The following is a 17,857-nucleotide window of genomic DNA, read 5'->3' as shown; positions in this document are numbered from 1 at the left end:
AATGTCATGCTGGGGGTTGGATGAAACCTTTCTGATGCTGATGGGTTTAATAGTGCTCTTCATTCATGATAAGTGCAGGAATCAAAATAAAGTAATCAGAACTCTTTGGGAGGTGATATCTTTTATTAGACCAGGGGTGGGCAAAATCCAGCCTGTGGGCTGGATCCGGCCCAGGAGACCCCTAAAATATTTAGAAAATATTTATCTGCACCTGGCTGCCTGTCAAAGATGAAAGGAGCCAAGGGCTGAATTGAAGTATATAACCCAAAAGAGTTGGCACACTATCACCAGTACTGAATTGAAATATATAACCCAAAAGAGTTAAATCCTTCTGAAGTTTAATTTTGAAAATGTTAATAGGTGAGAAAAGAGGCAGGTAAGAAAATGATACAAATACAAATAAGAAAAAGTAACTGTTAGACTGAGAACAATTCATAGAACTGGGTTCTTTTCCAGAGATCAGAGAAGCACATGGGACACTAAAAGGATGGTGCATACAATGTAAAGATATTTTTGTTTTTAGGAAAACGTTTCCTGGACCACTTACTTTAAGGTGACTGTTAAGGGGCAATGCAGGGTGTGTGAATCAAACTCAAGGGAGAAGGCTCTAAACTCTTCCTTTGGTACAAATCCAGAATAACTTTAGTGACTTCAAAAGAATCATACAGGATTTCTCCTCTATACAGAGGATCAGTTTCTCTTCTAAAATCGTAAGAAGTACATGTTAATATAAACTTGGCTTAGCCTACCAAAATCCTACCCTTCACCTTTCTCACTAAGGAGTTAGCCCACTGGTGACATTTACACAAGAAGTTCTGCTGAAGTCAATGAGTCTACTAGCATGGCCACTTGCTCACCTATATAAGGATTTTGCTCTTAAGCTTGAATGATTCTAAATGTATGCCTATCCAGATCCCTACCTGAACTTACTTGGGGTTGAGTAGAAGTGGTTTCCATAGGGCAGCTTATTCCCTTCATTTTTCATAAAGCACCAGGAATAGGCAGCATGGATAATCATTATAACTGGCAGGGAATGAAAACAGAACCTCTGCCCACACACAGGGCAAGGCAACAAAATGAAAGAAGCACACACTTTTTTACTAACTCCTGCTTTCCTAGGGTTCCAGTGAATGGATTCTCTTTCTAATATACTAAATCTCTCTAACCTACTGCCTCCCAAATACCAAGCCCAGGGTGACTAGAAAGGATCTTTTTCTATTTTTCTTGTCTTTTTTATGGAATCATAATATAGCTTGTTACATCAAGATAGTTTCAAAAGATCACTGAAGAAACTTTAAAGCAGATGAAAATACTGCTCCTTCCTCAGTTCACATATGTAAACATGAAGAAAAGTCTCATTTTCCTACATACCAATTTCTCAGCCACACCTATAGCAGCTTCCCTTCTCAAGTCATCTCTCATTAATAATTATTATCATGTTCTGGAGACCAGTGTTAATGTTAATGTTTAATACTATAAATGGGAAGTAAAGCAAGAGCATCTGAAGTCTGATCAGATGCTGTATCTCTGGCCAGCAGTTAGAATCATACACAGCTAAATCTGCCCCTAATTTCTGTGGTCCAGATTGACTTGAAAAAATTGTAGTGGCTGTTAAAAGTGCAGTGACATGGGTGTCTACTGCCACACGTGCTGACTGGCTAGAGCAATGAAAGTAAGGGCACCTTCCCATCTTACCAAAAGTTGCAGTAATATGAGTCCTTTGCTGCCCCAGGCCATAGGGAATACAGATGGGGTCTCTATCAAATGCCACTGTATATTTTTACAGTACCCCTCTTTTTCTAATCCCTCTGATTAGAAAATTAGCCAGTAGATTTTAGCCACTTTGAAATTTCTGCATATTTTATTGACCCTCTTTAACCACCAAATGGCTGAACAAGAGATGGCTGAAATTTAAAACAAACTAACAAATAAGCTCACTTCTTTGGCTAACAGGACAATAATAAATTACAGGTCAAGACGATAATTTTTCATTATCATGACAGATCCTTTAGGGAGGCCAGTGTGGTGATGGTAGGGCAAAATGTTCAAACAAACAGTCCTTCTATATTTGAAACTCTTACTAGAAAGCAACACAAAACATTTTGTCTGACTTCAGGGAATGCTAATATTCCTGATAAATTTGCTAAATTTTTTTAGTGATTTTTTTAAAACCCTGCTTCACTTCAAATCAACTACCTGCTCAGATTCCATGTTAGTTGTTTATTTTTACTTTTGCAGAAAGTGAATCCTAGTGTTTAGTTTGAATCCAATATGCTGAGTTTCATTTATGTTTTCCCCAGAGAATGTCTGCTATTTCACTTTCCAATTATAAGCACTTTTAAAAAATAAACCTGACAAGGGCAAAATAACCAAATGATATGTCAAGCAGAATAACAGACAACTAAATCAGAGCTGGTCATAGTGACCTTTTTGTTGCAAATATGGTATTGCTGAGATGTTAGCGATTCCACACAATCATACTAACTGCTGAGATAACTTCAAATGAGCCCATTACATAAACTTGGTAAGAAATTCCTCTTTTCTGTAAACACATTTAAGGAAAATAAGAGGATGAAGAAGAGGGAACGTAACAATACACAAGACCTCTAAACGAAGGAGAAATTTGGCCTAACGCTGTAAATGTTCAGCTCCTTAACAACATTAATTAGTTAATTCCCTAAACAGCCTGGTGGGTACATAAAAAATAGTTTGTTTATTTTTGTGAGGAAAGCAGAGTATGGCAGAAGTCAAGGATCCCCCATGATTTATAAATCCTTATATTGGAAAGTCACTACAAAGTTATTAGCATGGGTATAACTTCTTATTTTATTAAAAACATTTTAAAGCTTTTGTTTCAAACACCTTTCAATTGCATTGTATTGTGAAAAATGGGAACCAAGGTCAACAGATCCTGATTTGTTTCCTAAGAAAGAAAGCAATCTATAGTTAATTCTATTTCCACTGAGCACCAAGACCAGAGTGACCTGGCAAAAGAAACACTCAGAGTTAGCTTTCTGAAAGACTGGACAGAGAGAGAGTTGGGGAAGAAGGCTAATAGAAAGCATTCTCTCTAGCACCAATTAACATTTGGTGTTAAAACAGATCTTATGATGAGAGGCTGAGAGCCATGGGACTCTTCAGCCTGGAAAAGCGCAGGCTCAGGGGTGATCTGGTGGCCACCTATAAGATTATCAGGGATGTTCACCAGGATCTGGGGGTTTGGAATAGACTGCTGCCAGAGGTGGTTCAAGCACCTACTCTGAACTCCTTCAAGAGACATTTGGATTTTATCTTGCTGGGATCCTATGTTCCCTGCTGACTTCCTGCCCCTGGGGCAGGGGGCAGGACTCGATCTGCCAGCCCTAGTGTCTATGACATCTATGAAACATGTTCATACTTTGTGACTTTCTGCAGTGGTTAACGTACATAGTAGGTAACATGGACATCTGGTCACTCAGCCTTGGAAGATATTAGCATTCAATAATCATTCTTCAAGGTTCAATACTTTCTAGCTAAGTCAATCTATCATTTAATAACATTGTTCAGAGCAGATGGAAAGGATTCAGAGAAGAGCTAAAAGAATAATTCAGGATTTGGAAAACAGTTCCAGTCTTACAGTTAAAGACACTAGAATCTCAATCTTCTTAGTTTAATAGAGAGTTGAATTGTAGTTTATAAATATCTGTATGTGGAACAGAAAATTGATATTAGAAGGCAGACAGTTGTGTAGCAAGATCCAGTGCCTGAAAATTCTTCTTCACCATATTCGCATTAGGATTAAGTGCAAATTTTGCAGAAGGGGTATATGATCACTAGAACAGTTTATCAAGAGTTTTAGAATCTCCATCACCAGAAATTTTTATATCAAAATTGGATTTTTTTAAAAAAGATATGCTCTACTTCAAAGAGGAATTAATTTGGGGAAGCCCTATGGCCTTTGTGATTCACGAGGTCAACTCTGATCATTGCAATGGTCACTTTTAGCTCTATAATATATAAATGTTTCTTTGATGTGGCGTGCCTGGAGTTAAGCTAGATTTCTATCTAGGAGAACAGGAAGATGACTTCTTGATGCAGGATAGACTGCAGAATTGTCTATCCTCCTGTTTGGTAAAGTGAGCCTCTCTGGTGGTGCTGGTCTGTCTTTACAAACAGATGGACACCTTAGAGATGGTCCTGAAGATAAAGAACTAATTGTACCACTCACACTTACAAAAAATTAAGACTTTGACTTTCTTCTTGTACAGACCCTGTACAAACCCCTGTGCTTTGCAGCCCTGCAGGCTTCCAACAATAGGAGCATAGTGCTCTCCCTTTAGTCACTGGCAAAATGAAGACCAGGACTCCTATGTCAATGCTACCTGACTTCACATGAAAACCAGGGAAGAATTCCATACTTGTAAAAGTAAAACTTCTGAAGTTTGGTAACATTTTAATTGAGGAACATTTTTGTAGAGACTGTTAACTTATTCTATTCTCAAATGATGCTGTGCACTTCTGAAAATACCATTCACAGAAAAAAGCAACTAAAAATATGCCATATAGCAAAACTGGCAATTTAACTTGTACTAGCTTGTCATTTTTAATTTGGTTAAGAAGAGAACAATACAAATTTCAACTCAAAGTGAAATGTGCAAATGCATTTGAGAAAGTGGTAGTGGTATTTTCATTTTTTCTCTTTTTTCTTTAGATGGATTATTCTCTTGAAAAAATGCACTAAAAATATAACTTGTGAAAGTTATCTTTAAAAAACTTTTGAAAGTTATAGAAATGCTATGAGAAGTTTTCCATGCTTGATTTCTAGGGAATTTTTTTAGTATAAAATGATCTAACTGCCTCATGACTCATAATTTGTGTTTGTTTATTGCAAGTTAGAGGGCATACAATCCTTCTGGGGGAAAAAATGAAAGTCAGATAACTAGTTTGCTGGTCATACTGACCTCTAAAAAGAGAGTCAGAGATTAGGGAAAATAATAAGCATTTTATGCACACTACTTATAATTTGCAACAGTATGAAAAAACCCTCCAATTATATCCTAGATACCTTGATTCCAAATGGAACAAACGTAATTTCTCCCACTTATCCATTCCTCAAATCAGCAAAAAATATAATACTTAGACTGACATTTAGATCAGTTCAACTTGTATATACTTCTAGCAGAACAACAATCTACCGTAACAGCCATCTTTCTGGTTTATATTTAGGAGATTTTAATGTTACCGGCCAAACAAAAATATTAAAAACCAAAACAAAACTTTTTTTTCCATTCCCTACCTTTGAGTGGGGAATGGAGAATTTATTCTAAATTAATTAACCATTTTCCTATGGGAAAATATACACTGATATTCCTGGGTCTATGACTGACTGCTGTGTGATCTTGAGCAATCACTTAACTCTCTCTGTGACCGTTTCCACTTCCATCTTCTGTCTGCCTTACCTACTCAGACTATAATGTCTCTGGATCAAGAACTGACTGCTCCTCTACAGCTGACAAAGTCTACTAAACTAGAAACTGAATCTTAATTAGGACCTCTTGGTATTCTGTAGTACAAACCAAAAATGATAAAAATAATTCAAGCCATCCAGCAATGAGAAATCAGACAGAATGCAGGATTAAAATGAATCATAAGAATAATGGTTTGTTGCAGGCTAACCTAAAAGTACACAACGGAGTTCTAAGAGGCCTAGCACAAGGTCTGTACATCATTCAAAATAGGGTTTAACTGAGCCCCAAATAATGCATAGTCCTTCTACTGGCCCTTTTCACTTGGTTGAATTTAACCCTTAATCCCCGACAATACACAATTGAGAATTGTTTTTAAAAGAAGCCAATCTTATTCCACTATAAGAATATGGATCCTGGGTCAGAGGACTTTTAGTTCCCATTTAATTATGTTATGCTTTTTGACTCTCATCTGTATTGTTTGATTCTGGTCGTTTGTGATTCCTTACAATTTGTGTCACCACCCTGCTTATCAGGTCTTTTTCTTAGTGTTAGTTCATTTCCCATTTTGTTCAATATCCCACCTCTGCCTTTTGTCCTAGCCGTGCTACCGATGAAGCCCAACAAACTGTTTGTAATTTTCCATTAATATTTAAATTCTTGCTTGTAAAATACTTTTCTAACACTAGACTCTTTGGAACACTTACATGGTACAAAATGGACTTAGTAACTTCAGAATTTTGGCCTTTACCTCTTATTTTTAATAAGACAAGTAATGCCATTATATAAGATAAGATAAAAATTGAAGAAAATCAATTAAAACATAATTAAAAATATATTTTTAGTGCGGATCACCAAATGCTAAAAACTGTCCTGTGGCACTGGCCATTTTAAAGAGTCCAGAGTTGTTCCTAAGGAACATACTGTGCCCATGTGGAACACATTATAAAGGAGACAAGGTAAGAAACACTTAAGTTTCAGAGGGCTTTTATGCATTGTATACAGCAAAAGTTTGATCAAGATGAAAAAAGAAGCATGTTTACTTGAACCCAAAGAAAGAGCTATATAGATTTCAAAGAAACGTAAAAGAAAAAACATGAATTCAAAATAGGAATTTTGAAGAAAGCATATTTGATGCATCTTAGCTTGGGGATACTGTTTACAATATTATTTATATTATTCATTGGGGTGATTGTTCATGTTTGTAAAAATAATAATCCAATACTGCTTTTAGATTACTTCCTAAATGGTATAATTCTTATGAATGCTTTCTGAATGCTGTACTATCTGCAGTTTTTCAACTATCTGAATTCTACGTTTCTAATCTGTTCTATGTAGATGACTCATTTTCCTTTTTCTTATTTTTCCATCGCTTTTTGGTCTGTGCACCTCCTACTCCAATATATACTGTACATATATACAATTGTGAAGTAAGAAGAAACAAGCAGCAGCTTGAGAGATCACTATCGTGAATAAGCAATACCTCAATATAATTGTCTATTAATAATAGATTACTAATAGTGATAGATATTAACCTCTCATAATTTCTTTGCAGAGGTATGCTGTACTGCATCTTAAATTCAGCGTTTTAAGGTAATCCTAAAACAGTCCACTGAGTACAAGTTCATGTAAAAACTATACCCACTCCAATTTTAATCATAACCAACAGGTCAAAAACCTTTCTTTTGAGGAATTTATATCTCATTCATCCTCTTGGACTCCAAGCATTTTACAAAAATATGCAAAGATAACCTTTTATTTAAATAAAAGATATCTTTTACCTTAGAAAAGATACTTTTTATTTCTCTTCTTTCAAGCATGATATGCTGATTTGAAAAAGACCACAACATGTCATCATCATCATCAGAAGTTTATGAAGAAGAAAAATAGCTCTACATTGTGGATTTGATACCCAGGAGCCAAATGGGCTGATACAGTTCTGTCACTCTCTACCAAGAATATCTCTTAGAACTCAAGAAAGTAATTACTATTGTAAAGCATCTTCTCAAAGAAGAAGAAATTCTCTGAGATGGTCTACTTTGAGAATCTAGAACCAACTTAATCTTAAAACCATTAAGTTGTTTCTATTCAATGGAAAACTGATGGAAGTTTCAAAGCTCAAGGGTTATATTCTTGCATTTGCATTGTGGAGTAAGGAGATTGCTTTATTCTGATGAAATAAAGCTTTTACAGGGTTCCCCCATTCATGATTATGTAATGGTGCACAGTAATAGTAAAGCCTGGAAATTATCAGCACATGGATCACTATAGGCAAATTACAATCTGTTAGGAGTGTTGAAAACCTTGAATGCAGTAATGTAAATAAGGGGCAATGCCTGGGGCAGAAGCTCTGGGTACCACGTTTGTTGGGGGTGGTACAAAAACTGTCCCATGCTTGCAACATTGCAGCCATTGCTGCCTTGTACATTGTGGAGCTGTCTTGCTACACCTCTGTTTGAATGGAAGGACACATTTGCAATACGTCTTCTATCTAGGTTTCTAGTAGCCATGATCTTAATGAACATGAAACAAATTACGTTAATATTCCTATTACGAGGAATAGGAAATAAAGTGATATTTAAACATTTAAATTTCCCTTTTTTCCAGTAATATGGCCTTTTTCTCCATTTTATTTGGATTTCATGTCTTTCCCCAGAAAGCTACAAAACAATAATATCTGCTTTCCTTACAAAGATACACATAGCAGGCATCATCCACTTACTTTTATTAGTTCAGGCCTTCACAGAAACTCTGCCAAAAGTTCTACACAAATGTTAAATAAAAAAGGAGGACAAAGTGCCTTATGAGGTTTCTGTATGTGTCCATTACAGCCCTTGGAGTGGGCTGAGAATAAAGACTTGAAACACATTACAGCATTTCTTTGCATTTACTTGTAACTTTTAAGATGAATTAGTGGTATCCAATCATTGACACATTAAAATGCTTTTGAGGTAAAAAATTTGGCTGGTAGTGTTTATCATGAATGCCCCTAATCTGTTATCTGATAATAAGCCTGCTGGAAAATGTTAAATGCATTTTGTTGACTTACTGTTATACTTTGCTACCTAGATATAAGGAAGTGACTCTCTAAGCAAGAGGGTGCATAGTATGTGCTAAACTGTCTACAGAGAGGAATCCTGGCAACAGTTAAGCATGAAGAGAAGCTTGCAGTGGTTTTGATGTTCATTTTAAGCTCTTTTTTATGAATAAACACTAAGAAAAGGGATATATTAACTCCATATCTAAGGTGGCTGTGTTTGAAGGAGGGCAGAAAAATGACTAGCTGACACCCACAATCTTCTGTATTTGTGGGTATTTTGTTTGCTCGCACTGAGATCTCTGAAGCATTCTTGCAGTCATGGATTTTTAATTATAGTGCAAATCTATGAATCATGAACAGGTAACAAAATACAGTCCTAACTACTATGAGATGACAAGGAAGTAAAAGATCTCTGTGCCCAACTGCTTTCCAATCATACCTTAAATACTACCAATGGTATGGGTTTTGGGATGAAATTCATTCAAGATTGTTAGCAATAAGAACTGCTGGTTTAGATCTTAAATCACATACTGTTCAGTTTGCTCTATAATTTAGATGAGTGAAAACGGCATCCAGAATAGCACAACCTATACAAGTTCTGAACATACCAGTCTTAAACCAGATTTGTGACTGTCTGTACTTAGCCTAATACACAGACCCATGCTGGCCCAGTCTAGTTTTCCTCACAACCCTTGCAGATGGTCACAGCCAATCCAGTCTGACCTTAGATTGTGACTCAGAACAAGGGCAGCTCTTTTCATTCTAATCTTGTAGTCCTCTCTGACAGGGCAGTGATCTGTAGGTATGCCATGCTTGACAGGTGTGCAGACAATCTTGGCATCTTGGAAACCATGTGCCAGATGGATGTACAACTGAAGAAAAGTTGTGCTGTAGTGCAGTCAAGCCCAAATGGTTTCCTTTATCTGACCTACCTAAAAAGTGGACATTAGCCACTGCCAGCTCTTCCTCTGTTTGTACCTGTGAGGTGTCTGTCCAGAAAAAACTACTCATAGTCGAGGCTTCCTCAACTGCCAGGTGGAGAAGTGCCTGCCAGTGAAAGCCAGGTGGGGGAGTGCCTGCAATATGAAGGAAGAGGACAGGGACTCCCAGGAAGGTAGAAGCTAGAAACTTGAAGCAAGCAACATCCCCACCTACAGTGGTCTGGCTGAAGAACAAATATGGAGCTCTAGCATCAAAGAAGAAGGAGTACATTTAGGCTAGGTCTCCCCAAGGTTGTAAGTTCTGAGACCACTGCTACTAAGAAGAAGTGACAAATGGTGGTAGTTGGAGACTTTTTTCTGCAGGGGATAGACACATTCATCTGCCAACCTGACATGCTGCTTCAGAAAGCCTACTGCTTGCCCAGCTCTGAGATGCCACAGAAGGATTACTAAGACTTATCCAGTCCTCTAACTATCATCCCATGCTGCTCATCCACGTGGGCACCAATGATACTGCCAGGTAGGGCCAGAGCAGATCAAAAGTGACTACAGAGCTCTGGGTGCAAGGGTGACGTGGACAGGAGCTCAGATGGTGTTCTCCTCAATTCTTCCAGTGAAGAGGAAGGGCCCACATAGGAGTGGACACACCATGAAGATCTATGAATGGCTGTGCAGATAGTGTCGCCAGCAGGGCTTTGGCTTCTTTGACCATGGGATGTTGTTCCAAGAAGAAGGATTGCTAGGAAGAGATGAGACCCACCTGATGAAGAGAGGGAAGAGCATCTTTGCAGACAGGCTAGCTAACCTAGTGAGGAGGGCTTTAAACCAGGTTTGCCAGGGGATGGAGACTAAAGCCCTGAAGTAAGTGGGTAAGCAGGTGACCTAAAGGAAGCACAAACAGGAGAGGCCTTCTCATTTTTCTTGAGAAAGTAGGGCAATCATCTAGTTACCTCAGATGTCTATATATGAATGCACAGAGCCTAGGAAACAAGCAGGAAAAACTGAAAGTCCTGGCACAGTCATGGAACTGTGATGCAATAGGAGTAACAGAGACTTGGTTTGATAGCTCACATGACTGGAGCACTGTCATGGATGGGTACAAACTGTTCAAGAAGGACAGGCAGAGGAGGTGAGGAGGACTTGCTCTTTATGTAAAAGAGCTGTATGATTGCTCAGAGGTACAGTATGAAATTGGAGGCAGGCCTGCTGAAAGTCTTTGGGTTAGGGTCAAAGAGGAGAACAACAAGGGTGATGTCATGGTGGGTGTCTACTATAGACCACCAGGTCAGGAGGATGAGGTAGATAACACTTTATTTAAACAGCTAGCAGAATTTTCCAGATCACAGGCCCTGGTTCTCATGGGAGACTTCAATTACCCTGACATCAGCTGGGGAAGGGGGCAATCCAGTAGTGCACGGACAATCCAGGAAGTTTTTGGAGAGCGTTAGGGAAAGCTTCCTGTTGCAAGTGTTGGAGAGGTCTTCTTGACCTGCTGCTCACAAAGGAAAAGATTGGTGAGGAATATAGAAGTGGATGACAACTTGGGCAGCAGCAACTATGAGCAACTATTGAATTCAGTGCCCTAAGGAAAGGAAGGAAAGCAGCAGAGTCTGCTTCTGGACCCTGGACTTCAGAAAAGCAGACTTTGACTCACGCAAGGAACTGATGGATAGGATCCCCTAGGAGGCCAATCTGAGGGGGAAAAGGAGACCAGGAGAGTTAGTTGTATTTTAAGAACCTTACTACAGGCACTGGAATGAACCATCTCAATGCACAGAAAGACTAGCAAGTATGATACAGATGATACAGAAAATGCTGAAGTACTCAATACCTTCTTTACTTCAGTCTACACAAGACTACAGTGGCGAAAGAAAAGGTTAGGGACTATGTAGAAAAGCTGAAAGTGTACAAGCCATGGGGCTGGATGTGAAGCATCTGAGGGTACTGAGGGAGTTGGCTGATGTGATTGCAGAGCTGCTAGCCCTTATCTTTGAAAACTCGTGGTGATCAGGGGAGGTCCTGGACAACTGGAAATGGGAAAATATAGTGCCCATCTTTAAGAAAGGGAAGAAGGAGGTCCAGGGAACTACAGACCAGTCACTTAATTCCTTGGAAATATCATGGAGCAGGTCCTCAAGGAATCCATTTGTAAACATTTGGAGGGGAAGATGGTGATTAGAAACAGTCAGTACAGATTCACCAAGGGCAAGACGTGCCTGACTAACCTAACTGCCTTCTATGATGGGATGTGTTGGCTCTATGGATGCAGGGGGAGCAGTGGATGCAATATACCTTGACTTTTGATATGGTCTCCCACAACATTCTTGCAGACAAGCTCAGGAAGTGAGTTAGATGAATGCACTGTAAGGTGGATAGAAAATTGGCTGGATGATCAGGCTCAAAGGGTAGCAATCAATGGCTCTATGTCTACTTGGCAGCTGGTATCAAGTGGAGTACCCCAGGGGTTGGTCCTGGGGCTGGTTTTGTTCAATATCTTCACCAGCAGGGATCCAGGTTTTCCATTTGCTGTGAAAGTGCAGATTTTCTCCTTTAAAGGAGAAAAACGTGGGAAACTAACAGAGTTCCAGCCTGCAAATAGCTGCTTGGGGATCAGGGGAGGGAATGCAGGAGGTGCCATGTACTTGTGCACACACACATGCACATGGCCAGCAATACAGCCAGGCAGACAATATCTCCCCCAGCTTCCTGCAGGTAAGTCTATGTGGGGAGGGGGTGCAGACTGAGGCAGTCATGGTGAGGAAGGGAGTGGAGCAGGGTTGGTGGCTGGGGCTAGGGCTGGAGGCAGTGCATGGGGCCTGGATGTGAATGAGTGGCCACGGGCCCTGCTCAGGGAGTGGGATGGAGCCATGGGTGGCTCATCTGGGAGGCAGTGTTGGGGGCAGCTGTGCACACTCCCAAGGAGAGGGGCATGGAGGGGGCATGTCCCCCCCAGATTTGTGCATGGGGCAGGGGGTGGTGCTGGCTTATATACAAATAAATGAGAGAGAGAGAAAGAGAGAGAGAGAGGCATTTCATTTTAACTGCAGAAAAACATGGATATTGGGGGTTTTAATCAGAGGATTTTGGATTTTTATAAGAGAATGTGTAATTTTTAAACATAGAAAACCAGGACCCCTGTCATTAACATCCCTGTGAATGAATGGCTTGCTCTTTGTTTTTGGTGAAATTTAGCTGTAACTGCTTACTGTAGGATTTTATAAACTCATTTGCCTCTGGTTGATGCCTATTCATGTACCATATAATATCTAGTTGTTTAGTCTAGCTTTATTTTAAATTTCAATTTAATTAGTAATTTCTATTTTACTGACTAGGGATTGCTATTTTTAGCATTTCGTTTCTTGACAAATAGAGAACTAGATGAATAATCATCATATATTAGCTGAAGCCTCATATCAAGCCAGCTTCTATCTTGTGGCAGTTAAAAACACACAGCAAGGTGAAAGGCATACAGACTCTGTGTGTTGATCTCTCTCAGCTATTGTGAAATGCAGCATTTGAGGACTGAATATATAAATATTTAAGAGGTTGAGGGAAGGAGGGGAGAAGGCTCCTTTGCAAAACATTGAGGATTCCCCTCATTTTCCTCAGTGTAATTTTTTCATCCTGTATGCCTCATGAGTTCAGATCCTTTGAGATATGCAAAAAAAAAAAAAAAAAATTAATACACGGTGCTTGACCAGATTCTGAGGCCAAAATGGCAGAGACTGGGACTGTGAAAATCATCCTGATTTTACACACACAAGTATATAATACTTTTACTGTAATTCTCTACAGATAAGACTGTAGGTAGAAGAAATACAAATACTCCAGCTTGAGCAGAATTGAAAATCACTGTGAACACATCCAACCACTGGCTCTAGATTTGCTTCTGTTGTCAACTGAAGGGTTTGGTCCTTATATTCAAAGTCACTTATGGACCAAGACCTGGCTTCATCAGTGACTGCATGAGAGGAAAAACCACATGAGACAGAGGTAAAGGGTTCTTTAGGATCTCAGCTGCAGAGGCAGCTTGCAGAAATTGGGCTTGCCTAAAGCCATACCGTTTTTCAAGCATCTTGCAAAGACAATTTTTTTAATTGAAACTTTCCCAAAAAAACTGAAGAAAGGTAGAAAGAGTAGCTTAGGTCCCCAAGGAAAACTTCTATGACTTAGGAGAGAGAAAGCAGAATCATGCTTGAAATCTGGACCTCCCAATGCAGATTTATCTATCCAGTATTTAGGTACTAAAGTTACAAATCCTGTAGAGAGAGGTGGTTAGCCACATTAGCTTAAGTCAAGCAGAAAACAGAGAGAGATGGCACCTTAGATATTAATTTGTTCAGAAAGGCATAAGCTTTTGTAGGTGACATCCTACTTCATCAGATGCCATGCCCTTAGCTGAGTGGGTTCCCAACTGCGGGAGCTTGCTTGTTGCTGGTGCAGGGGGAGCCTGAGATCAGGCTCCCCCTGCACCAGCAATAAGGCATGATGAGATCTGATTCACAATCCCACAATCATGCTACCTGCCATGCATGTGTGGCATGGCAGGAAACACGATTGTGTGGGTGGGGCATTAGATCCTATCATGCCTTTACCTGTGAGTGTAGAGGGGGCTGAGGGCCTTTTAGTGCTACTTCAATAGAAATACTAATGTTATAGATTGGAAGTAAAATGATTGATTTTGCTTTTACTGCACTTAGTTTTTTGCTTAAGATGCAAAAAATCCTCTCTCTTACCTAATGTTTCCTTTTGTAATTCATTCTCTCGCTGGAGTGAGTGCTGAAGCTGCTGAGTTTTCAGTTCAACTTCATCAAACACCAACTTCAGCTGTTTTACCTCTTCTTGGAGGGACACATTATTCTTTTGGGATTCTGCTAACCTTTTATTCAATATGGATATTTCTGAGGAGAAAATCATACAAAACATTGGTACATTTATAATCTTAAAACATAAGGATACTGTCAATACCCTAATGCCGGTGTTCTATTGAGGCCTCAAGACTTCTAGGTATCTAAATTCTCTGTTATAATAATAGAAACATAGGGCTGGAAGGTTCCTTTGAAGGTCACCTAGTTTAGCCCCTTGCTTGAGACAGGATAACAAAAGCACTGCTTCTTTCCTCTAGGTTCAGAGAAAAAGTGAAAGATATGGCCAGTGCAATTCATTTTCACTTGAATAACTTGCACTAGCCAAGGCAGATAGTGATGAATATCAGCCAATGAACAGTACAAGTCTTTCAAAATTTATTTTAGATCTGATACTAATCCTATAACAGGATCTGAAGTACGCACAGCCAGTGGGACTCCATCTAGCATAACTGTCTGCTCATAAGCCCCTTGAGGCACTAGGAGATCCATGAGTATAAAAAAAATAACCATATTAAATGTAACTCGCTTATGTTCATGAATTCAATAAGGTTTGCAATTAAAAAATAAACACTACATGAACTTAATTTTTGATATATTAAAAAGTGATCATCATCATAATAAACTTTCAAAGATACATGCAAATATTGTTACCAAATAGAGAAAAATCCTTATTGCAAAAGAGGATAGCAGGCAGAGAAGCTGCAGGAAAAGAGAAATACACTGATATACACAGATACCCAGAATACATTGCTGATGACATAAGAGAAACACCTTACATTAATAAGTTGAGTTCTTCAGCTCATTTTAGAACTCAGCAGTGCATTAAGCACATAAGTAATTTAATGTAAAATTGTCATAGGTGACCATGAATTACTGGTTTCTCATTTGCCGATGTCCTAACCTGAAAAATTCTGATTGTCCAAACTGTTGGCAACTTGAGTAATGGAATCTTAATTCTAGTATTTGTGAGTACTTTATCTTGTAACCCATGTGGTGGGCTAGTAGGGGGTGCTCTTGCACTGAGCCAACCACCTCACTGCACCTGACCACCTTCCAGGCTCTGAGTGCCTCCCTGGGGGTGCCTCATGTCTGGCTGACCCCCTTCCTGGAGCACACCCGCTAGCCTGGGGGTAGTGCTGCCACCACCCAGGGTCCGGCCTGATCCTGGCATTGTGCCCCCTGGGAAACACAGGCCTAGTAGCCCTTGAGGGGACTCGACTCACTTAAAAAATTTGGGGTACTTCCCTCACTCTGAAGCACAGATAGTGGTCTCCCTTAGCCAGTTGAACCAAAGGGACCTCAAGGCATAATCTAGACCAACTCCCAATAAGTCTCCCATGCTAGGTACAAAGGAGAACTTTATTGGTTACAAGGAGTAGGTTTGGAATAGGGTACAGAGTAGAACAATCCCATAGAGCAGAGTGGCTGGGTAGCCTCTGTTCACACATCTGAGTTATTGCAAGCTATATATCTAGTTAGATCTCAGGTAGCTTACTCACAAGTATCATCCAGAGGCAGGTGGAGATTCCCTATGGAGGCAGGCAGTTCATTGACCATGAGTTCCAAGAGAAAAGGCAAGTTTCAGATGGTCCAGTTCTTCTCTCTCTGAGTTTTCATCATGGCTACTGCCCCTCCTCCTGGGCAGTCCTTAACTTTTATAGACCTCATTTACCTGGTCCAATGGAGGCCAGCACCTGTTGGCTGCCAGCCAACCAATTTGAAATGCATCACTGGTTGCTGGGCAGGGTCTCTAGCCCCCTCCCAGTCAGGTTGGCATTGCTTAGAACAATAAGGAGCATATGTGATGCCAGTCATGTAGGCAGAAGGAGTAGGTTTCCCCACCTCCCTCAGGAGTGTATCCAACTCAGGCTACCTAAAGAGATGGGATGTCTGCCCTCTGCAGGGCCCATGTTAACCAAATTGTCACTGAGCAGAGTTTTTGGGGAGAGATAGAGGTGGCATTCTCCAACAACCCATACCTTTGTTTTAAGATGTTTTTTCTTTGTGTATGTACATATAAGGATACTATTGCACAATTACTTCTTGCCTCCCAGTACATGGTGCTATATGATTCATGCTACTTAGTGTGTATGATAGAGTGAAACATGGCAAATTAAAATATCTGCAACTGTTAGAGTCCCAGCTGAAGTATTCATATTGCTTATACTTCAGCATGGTTGAACTGTCCAAATACCATATTTACTCATATATAAGATTCCTTCCCCCGCTCCTGGTCAGCATGGAAAAAAGCTCCATGCCTTATATTTGCATACCCCACCCCTCTTAAATACACTGGCTATTGTTAAACTGCTGCTAGAATCAGCATGTGCTTAGTCACGGAAGCTAACTATGAAGCTGACTGAATGCAGCCCATGAGAAACATGGCCATAAAACACATGGCCCATACTGGGAAAACAGGCTGATGGAAATTTTATTTTGTGTCCCTTAAAAAATTGGGCACTTGTTCCCTCAGGAGGGAACAAACACTGGGCCTGGAGGTACTACAATACCAGGTCAGTGCTCAGAGAGGCTGAAACTCAAAAATGTTGAGGGGAACCTACCACAAGCCTAATTTAGTACAGCCCATCTGACTAAGATATAGTGCCCGCTTTGCTCAGCCTCCCTCAACGCCAACTCTCTTTCAAGTCATGATGAACCACTACATAAAATAAATTTCAACTTCCTCTTCACTCCCACAGCTGAGCAGAGCCTTTCTTTCCCATTTCCAATGATTCCTATTTCTTCACCAGCCTTAAATGTCTGGCAAACATCACCAAACTTCTCTGTAGCTGAGAGGCTCTGCTGCCTCCTCTCTCAGCCTGTTGTATGTGATTAGTGTGGCCCCACCCTCTCTGGGGTGGCGACAGATCACGCAGCCCTGTTCCTCACCTGCGTAGGAAGTTTGGAGGGTCTCAGGACTTGTGAAAAGAGCACCCAGTTTTAGTTGTGAGTGAGGGCCTAGTTAGCACATGGATCTTTTGTGGGAGTATCTGGAATGCACACACATACTGAGCAGTGCTGAGCTGTGGGGTCACCATGGCTTGAAATGTTGTTGACTCTGCTAAGGCCCAGCCCAATGAACTATGTAAGTTATGAACCCTTTGGCTCTGAACTATCATGCACAGTTTGTACTATGTATAAATAGGTATAGAAGTGGTGCTCAGAAGTGCATTTATGGAATACCTGTGCTGAAGTTTGCAGCAGTCAGTGTTGGGGCCAGAGTCAGACTGCCAGCAGTCTCCTGTTCCCCTCTGCAGTTTCTGCCCTCCCCACTTGCTGTCACATGTAGCTCACTTCCACATTGTGCTTGTGGAGGGAACAGAGCCTAGGCAAGGTGTGACAGTAAGGGTTGACAGGAAAGCTGTAGGGGGGAGAAGTTGGGTGGGGGTAGAGGGCAAGAGGGCTACCTGATGCCCTCCTACCCCCCCAGCCATTTTCCCAGCTCTAGTGTGGGAAGGGGATGAATTCAAGACAGCATTCCAATAATTAGATTCTACACGTGGAAAATTATAACAAATTTATACATTTTCCATATATAAAATCTAATTATTGGGGAGTTGTCTT

General features: G+C 40.2%; 1 protein-coding gene across 3 annotated transcripts in view; it reads right to left on the bottom strand.

Annotated features, from left to right (window-relative positions):
* Positions 1-17,857, bottom strand: part of LEKR1 (leucine, glutamate and lysine rich 1) — a 180,579-nt gene that overhangs the window by 87,338 nt on the left and 75,384 nt on the right. For all 3 annotated transcript variants that reach the window (XM_019503189.1, XM_019503190.1, XM_019503192.1), the window contains one exon: positions 14,162-14,326. In XM_019503189.1, the coding sequence (XP_019358734.1) occupies positions 14,162-14,326 (165 nt within the window). The remainder of the gene's footprint in view (positions 1-14,161; positions 14,327-17,857) is intronic.

Source organism: Gavialis gangeticus, unplaced genomic scaffold (genome assembly GCF_001723915.1).
Source record: "Gavialis gangeticus isolate Ggan-Ray unplaced genomic scaffold, GavGan_comp1, whole genome shotgun sequence".
Lineage (NCBI taxonomy): Eukaryota > Metazoa > Chordata > Crocodylia > Gavialidae > Gavialis > Gavialis gangeticus.
The sequence above is the reverse complement of the archived record's forward strand: the minus strand, read 5'-3'. Positions and strand labels throughout refer to the sequence as shown.